Source organism: Sinocyclocheilus grahami, unplaced genomic scaffold (genome assembly GCF_001515645.1).
Source record: "Sinocyclocheilus grahami isolate Dianchi unplaced genomic scaffold, SAMN03320097.WGS_v1.1 scaffold412.1, whole genome shotgun sequence".
In the NCBI taxonomy this organism is placed as follows: domain Eukaryota; kingdom Metazoa; phylum Chordata; class Actinopteri; order Cypriniformes; family Cyprinidae; genus Sinocyclocheilus; species Sinocyclocheilus grahami.
Window position 1 is genome coordinate 305,766 of NW_015505591.1, and position 7,584 is coordinate 313,349.

Sequence of the window (7,584 nt, forward strand, 5' to 3'; positions counted from 1 at the left end):
ATTCCATTATTTCAGGCAAACCGCATCAAAGTTCATTTAGAAGCTTGCTTGGTGCACACCAAGGTTTCTTCACTCTTAAACTGCACTAACAGCGTAATTGCGCCAATGTTTTATTTCAACCAAACCTGCCAAGTGTGAACACACCCTTACACAACCCCAAACCTGTATGACTTCTGTGTAAAAGAGGAATTCTGAGAAATTTCTCAATATTTTCCATACAGTGGAAGTCAATGTTAACCAAAATAATGATGACGTAAGTGTGAGTAAATTTTAGGTGAGCATGAGTCTGGGACAAGGGTAAAACAATAATAATGCATACATAAAAATCCTTTTCAAGTAGTAAATAAAAGATAAAAGCAACGAAAAAAGTTTTTAAGATCATTTTTATGTGATCATGATATAATTAGGCTTACTTTGTTCACCTGGTTCTGGTAGACAAATAGGCCTGTAACAACATCATCAACCTATCCTACTTTAGCCTACCCTATTCAGACATGTCTATAATTAAACTGCTAAGAGAATTCAAGCTTTGCACCCAATAATTAACTTGTTACAGGACACATTTTTGTCACAAAGATTGCTGAATGCCTGCTTTGATAGGGTTACTCCAGTAGTCCAAAGCTAATTTGAGCTGTTTAGAAGACCAGTCATGGGGTCATATGACCTGACACATGACCTTGCAAGGGGTATTAGGGGTCTGTGTCAATGAGTAAAACACTTTTTTTATACTTTGTTAAAAAGGGTGCTTTACTCTTCTATTTTAAGTTAATTCATTGACAGTTATAACGTTGACACTAATAAAAAAATTAAGTGAAATATTTATTTTTATAAATCTTTACGTAATCTTCTATCTACAGTAATAGATCATTTTAATACAACGACAATACAAAATCCAATCTAGCAAATAACAATGTTGAGTCAGTTCGCTCTCTCTTCTCTCTGGAGTATATTGTGCGACTACATGTCCCATACGACTTTGCGGCCAGAGTCCCGGATGTCTTTTACGCCGGAAGAGAAGCGCGAGTCTTTTCCAGCCATCTTGTGGCATCTCGCAGCGAAGTGCTCGCTCAAGCCCCGTAGAATCGGAGGAGAATCCTGCTGAAAGGGGGCCATCATGCCCGGACATCTGCAAGAAGGTTTCTGCTGTGTCGTAACCAATCGGTTCGAGCAGCTATTTGATGATGAAGAGGATCCGTTTGAGCTGTTAAAGCAGGCAGAAAAGAAGAAGAAGGACGCGACCGCTCCTGGTGCCGCCAAGACCGCAGCGCAGGCTGCAAAGCAGTCCAAAAAGGAGTCACAGAAAGAAAGAAGGAACCCAGCTCCCGAGACGAAGGAAGAGACACAAGCTCCCGTTCCTCTCAAGAAAGATGGTAAACATCGCTTGCATTGAACTCCTCATTTGCTCACACTTTTCCTAAGTGAGTAACGTTCGTCTGCAAAAGCAGCTACTAAGCCCATGAGGTCACGCACATCACTATTGTTGATGAACTGCCTGACATCTCAAAAACTTCCAGCGCTTTCAGCAAATATGCTTTTTCGCGCCGTACATTGTTTCTGTGTGACGCACGTTAGTGGAACCTGTTGCTGCTTAACTTTAATTATTTTCTAGATCCTTCATGAACTGCAGGCCTAATGATAACCATCAGTTTGTTTGTTAAATGTCGGGTATATTTGTGCATTTAACTCAACATACTAGTAAAAATGTCCCATTCAGTGCTAAAAAAAAACTGTTTATTGATAGTCTCCGAATGCACAGTCCGTTATCGCATGGGGTTTTATCAGCGTCGAGCAGCAGTGCAGCTCCAACCTCGTGTTTGAGGCAACAGAGTCCGTCCTCGCAGACATGACACTCCCATTGAAAACCCTCCTATTGTTATTCGCTCAACGCCGGTTTTTAACTTAATTACGTGCTTTAAATTTGCGCCGGTCTGAACTATTCTGAAGGTAACGTAGGGCTGTCAAAGTTTTTTTTTTCGGGTGTCAGTGGCCCTGACTGATCTGGATGAGAGGAGGCAGCGGCTCGTGAGCCGGTGCGCGCACGCGGGCGGGCGGCGGGCGCGTGCGTGATCAGCTGTTGTGTCGCGCGAGAGCGTCTGTTTCTGTGGGTGGAGGGTGGGATCAGTCGAGAGGCGCAAACCATTATAACCGAGACCCACAGCGTGGGGTTTATTGCTTTGCTAGTGTGAAAACTAAGTATAGAAAAAAAAACAGGAAACTAGACAACTTTAAGCCCTCCAGCTGAAGTAGTAATAGAATAATAGTGTGTATTTACATCGTTCTTCCCTTTCAGATAATTTCGGTATCGTCCATTTTTAGTTAAAAGGATAGTGTTTCTAGAAATTAAATATATTAACATCCTCGTGTTGTTTTAAAGCTTTATGAGATACCCCTTACGAAAATTAACCATGGTTTCATTGTAGTAAAAAGTGTAGTAACCATGTTTTTTTGGCGTATTGAGTACCATTTGTATAACCAGTTTTACTTCAGATACCATGGTTAAGCTATTGTTAGTTTAGCAAAACCATGGTTAATTTGTGGATACCATGGTTTAACTATAGTAACCATGTTTTTTGTTGTTTAATTTGTAGTAAAACCATAGTTAATTTTCGTAATGGACTATGAAGTTCACTTTTTTTAATAAAAGTGATTGGTGGCAGATTGTGTAATTCAGCCTGTAAAGTTACACTAATGAAAAGAGTAACACTGTTTTGGAGCAATTTTGAGGGTGAGTGAATAATGACAATTTTTGTACTTGTCAAGCACATTAATTGAAGTGAATTTTATATGATTCAGATTGACAACACCTTTTGTTCTAGTGCGCCCCCCCATCTCATTCGTTATTGTTTTCTGTGATGCTTGTTGGTATCAGTGGAGTTGAATCATTATATTGTGTGTTTTGCAGGCATGAGGAAAATGGGCCGCCGACCGGAGCAGCAGGGTCAGCCAGGATCCCAGCCGCAGGGAGGTCAGGGGGAGGGTCGTCCACCAGCCGACAGGCGACCTGACAGGAGGCCACCACGTGAACGACGCTTTGACAAACCCGCTGATGAAAAACCTGCTGAGGGTGGAGAATTCTCAGTGGAGAAGTGAGTCAATTGACTTTTGTTTGTGTGGTAATGCATAGTTGATACTTGAAGTTTTATATTGAAAACATTAAATTCAAACAGAAGGATACTTTTGTTTTTAATGCTTTATTTTTTCATGTTTTGTTTTATTTCAGATAATGTGAAGTCGATGTGAAATGAAAATCACCCTAATTTTAAAAAATGCATGTTATAGATCTTATTGTGAATAATTCTTAGTTTCATTTTGAAAATAATTTTTGAACTCAATGTTCATTCAGAATTTCATAAACTCTTAGTGAAAACACCTGACTTTTCTCTGGTAATCCACTTAAACCTTTAAAGGATCTTAATCCATCCTTTTTCCTGCATAAAGTTGCACTGTCGTTAAGATCCAAATTTAGATAATTTCATCAGAAGCGACTGACATCAAACTGTTATATTATCTCTCCTCTTCAGGTCTGTTAGTGACAGGCCGTTCCGGGGTCGTGGAGGTGCCAGAGGAGGACGCGGAGGCCGGGGCAGAGGTGTTGGCAGGACTGATGGCTTTGACTCTCGCGGCAAACGGGAGTTTGACAGACACAGCGGCAGCGACCGATCGTAAGTCATTTGCATCCACATGTTAACTCCAAATGTAATGCCACCCGTGTGACATATCAAAGCTAAGTGTTAATTTTTGTTTCAGCAGCCTGAAAGCAGAGGAAAAACGTGGAGGGAGTGGATCTCACAACTGGGGCACTGTTAAGGATGAGTTGAGGTCAGTGGAGCAACAGATCCTTTGTCTGCCAAAAACGCAGATGAATTTAATTCACATACTGGTCAGTTGGAGTTATTTTGGTTCATTATGTTAGTTTTGTGAAATTAGATGCATTCCTTTCCATTTACAGCGAGCTTGACCAGTCAAATGTCACTGAGGACACCCCTGAAGGAGAGGAACACCCACCTGCTGACTCGGAGAACAAGTGTGTACAGAAATTAATTACAGAAATCTAAATTAGCGCTGCACGATATTGAAAAAAAAACTCGCATTGCGATATTTAGTTTTTCTGCTATTTTTTGTCATCACCAGATGACTTGAATAGCTCTATTTGAAGAAGTTTTATTTATATAGCGCCTTTCCGTAGCCCAAGGTCACTTTACATATAACAAGTAGTTTAATACATCCACACAACCAATATAGACACAATACAAATATAATATGAACACATAGACAACATATAGCCGTTATCCAAAGTACATATTAAATGGATATGTTTTTAACTGACTCTTGAAAACAGTCAAAGATGGGATGGTACGGAGAGTGAGGGGTAGTGAGTTCCATAATTTAGGAGCATTAACACTAAATGACCTTCCACCTACAGTAGCCAACTGAAAACGAGGGATGGACAAAAGGCCAGGTTCAGAAGATCTAAGAGATCTATTTGGAAAATAAATAATCAATGATTATTTGTAGGTGATTTTGTAGGCGAGTAAATCAGCATAGAAAATAAACAAATTACAAGCATAGATAAATATAATAGAACAAAGATACAAATAAAATAAACAGTGCTTTATATTTTTTAGGTAAGTCTAACAGTATGCAGGTAAAGAAATTCAATTATCAAATGTAAAATAACACTGCATAGTCTTCACTATATAAATTAAATCTAATAAATCTGTGTTAAAGCTAAAAAAATGATTTTTCTCTGCGTTTTGTTGTTTTATTAACATGACACCGAAAGCAACAGGAGCATTAAACTGCTGTGAACCAATATACTGTTACACATCCATTTTCTTTCTCAAATTGTTTACCTTCACCTAAGCCATAAGCAACTGTGTTTACAAGGATACTTGCAGAGACATGCATTTTGACAGTAAACGGTATGTGTCATTTCAAAACAAATTACAAGCATAGATAAATATAATAGAACAAAGATACAAATAAGGATGCTTTATATTTTTTAGGTAAGTCTAACAGTATGCAGGTAAAGAAATTAAATTATCAAATGTAAAATAACACTGCATAGTCTTCACTATATAAATTAAATCTAATAAATCTGTGTTAAAGCTAAAAAAATGATTTTTCTCTGCGTTTTGTTGTTTTATTAACATGACACCGAAAGCAACAGGAGCATTAAACTGCTGTGAACCAATATACTGTTACACATCCATTTTCTTTCTCAAATTGTTTACCTTCACCTAAGCCATAAGCAACTGTGTTTACAAGGATACTTGCAGAGACATGCATTTTGACAGTAAACGGTATGTGTCATTTCAGGCACAAATAGACGTGAAAGTGAACGGAATTCAGTGTTCACATGCTTCTGCGCTGCTCTCACCGTGTCTACACCGGACACAAGTGACGTGGCACGGCGCGACAAAATACTATAGGCTAAAACCCATTATAATCAGTGATGCTGTCTACACTGAATGCGGCGTGACACGACAAATCCACGACAGTAAACTGATGCCGCGTTCTATTTATGACGTACTGACACAGAGTTCAAATGATTTGCAAAGGTCGCTTTGTCGCGTCCAGTGTAGACACGGTGTCTGTGTGTGAGCAAAGAAAACTGAGTTTGTTCATAATTAAGCTCCATTTCGTACCTTCTCGTACTCAAATTGTTTAAAATTGCTTGAAAGATTAAACCGACAGGACCTAAAACGCATGCAAATGATGAACCTTTATTGTATGATGGCTAAATTTTGTAATTAATCCAATAATCACCTGCGTTTCGAACCCTGTACCTGTCCATACGGAATAACGATCAGTATACTAAACGTCGCACATCGCGATTTTGATGTTGAAACGATATATTGTGCAGCCCTAGCTAAGTCGTTGCTTGCCATTTGATGCCGGCACTATTAGCATAAGTTCCCACCTATAATTAAACAAAAATGTAGTGTGTAACATTAGGATTGATTCAAGAACAATGGCTCTATTAAAAGCACAACATGTTTACAATCTTTAACAGTTACTGAAGGTCCCTTCTTAATTGTAGTGCTTCTTAATTCATTGGGATTGAACTAATTGGATGCAGCACTTTTAGCTCAATTTTGATGTTGATGTTTCCACAGGGAGAATGAGGTTGAGGAGGTTAAAGAAGATGGTGCTAAAGAGATGACTCTGGATGAATGGAAAGCCCAGCAGAGTAAAGAGAGAGCCAAAGTGGAATTCAACATTCGTAAGGCCAATGAGGGAGCCGATTGGAAGAAAGGATACGTTCTGCACAAGTCTAAGGCTGAGGATGTAAGTAAAATGACAGCGTTTGAGCTTTTTGTGATTTATAGTGTCCATTTGTTGTTTCATGCTCAATGTAAAACTTTGCTGCATCCCTGCCATTCCCAAGACAAGCTGTGTTATTTTTTTATATACTTGTATGTAGCCTGGAAGTGTGCTTGAGGAACCTGATTGCCTCTCCATTTAGTGTGGCGTCATTACTCTAAAAGCACAACCAGTGTTTCTTTAAAGGGGTCATATGATTGCTAAAAAGAACATTATTTTGTGTATTTGGTGTAATGAAATGTGTTTATGCGGTTTAAGGTAAAAAAAAAACATGATTTTTCACGTACTGTACATTATTTTTTCTCCTCTATGCCCCGCCTTCTGAAACGCGTCGATTTTTACAAAGCTCATCAGTCTGAAAAGTGAGGTAAGCTCTGATTGGCCAGCTATCCAGTGTGTTGTGATTGGTTGAATACCTCAAGCGTGTGACGTAAATGTTACGCCTCTACCATACTGTGATGCCTTGTCCGGCCCATTAAAACCCATCATAAACGAGGTATTTGTTGCATCCAGTGGGGACATAATTACGGATTATAATGACTTATACTGTCTTTTTACGTGTTGTACCGGGAATAACCGTTGCAGGCGGATGACAACAGTCTCTCTGTGATAATGGTGATGACTGAGATGAAGCTGTTTCAGTATGCTTGCTCGGAAAAATGACAAACAACAAGTGCTACTCTACACTGCTCAAAACTCGTGTTTGAATCGTCAGTGGCAAATTCTTTAAATATATATAAAAAAAAAAATAACTTACGGTCTGTGAGTCAGAACAGCCGGCATTGTAGTCTACTCTACCAGGATCAGGAAACAGTCCTCCATAAAATGCGCTGGACACATCTGAATATTTGGGTTTAACTGTTCTGGAACAGTGTTGTAAATACAACTTAACCACTGGTTTCTAGTCGTGTCCTCTTTTGGAAGGCCAAACAAAGTAGTTTCGCTTTCACAACGAAACAGCATCACACACGAGTGAGCAGAGGCGGGTGGGCTTGAGAATGATGCGGCCGACGGATTCGACGAAGGAGTGCCTGGCGGGCTTGCGGCAACCGCATGTGACGACCCCGGGCTGGACTCTGCTTCGTCCACGGTGAAAGCCAATCCAGCGATCCACAGCACGAAGTTGATGTCTTTCCTCCGCGACCAGCACGGATCAGCTCTAGGCATGACGAAGTGGATATCGTCCTCTTTTGGAAGGCCAAACAAAGTAGTTTCGCTTTCACAACGAAACACACAGTGCCTTCACGACATGGCGGC

At 39.8% G+C, this 7,584-nt stretch overlaps 1 protein-coding gene across 2 annotated transcripts in view; it reads left to right on the plus strand.

The window, feature by feature from the left end:
• The first annotated feature begins 987 nt into the window (after positions 1 to 987).
• The window catches only part of LOC107551037 (plasminogen activator inhibitor 1 RNA-binding protein-like), a 13,329-nt gene continuing 6,732 nt past the window's right edge, over positions 988 to 7,584 (plus strand). The window contains exons 1-6 of one of the 2 annotated variants that reach the window (XM_016232521.1): positions 988 to 1,370; positions 2,903 to 3,086; positions 3,522 to 3,662; positions 3,748 to 3,819; positions 3,950 to 4,024; positions 6,120 to 6,291. In XM_016232521.1, the coding sequence (XP_016088007.1) occupies positions 1,115 to 1,370; positions 2,903 to 3,086; positions 3,522 to 3,662; positions 3,748 to 3,819; positions 3,950 to 4,024; positions 6,120 to 6,291 (900 nt within the window). In that variant the 5' untranslated portion in view covers positions 988 to 1,114. The remainder of the gene's footprint in view (positions 1,371 to 2,902; positions 3,087 to 3,521; positions 3,663 to 3,747; positions 3,820 to 3,949; positions 4,025 to 6,119; positions 6,292 to 7,584) is intronic. The other variant, XM_016232522.1, reaches the window with a different exon arrangement.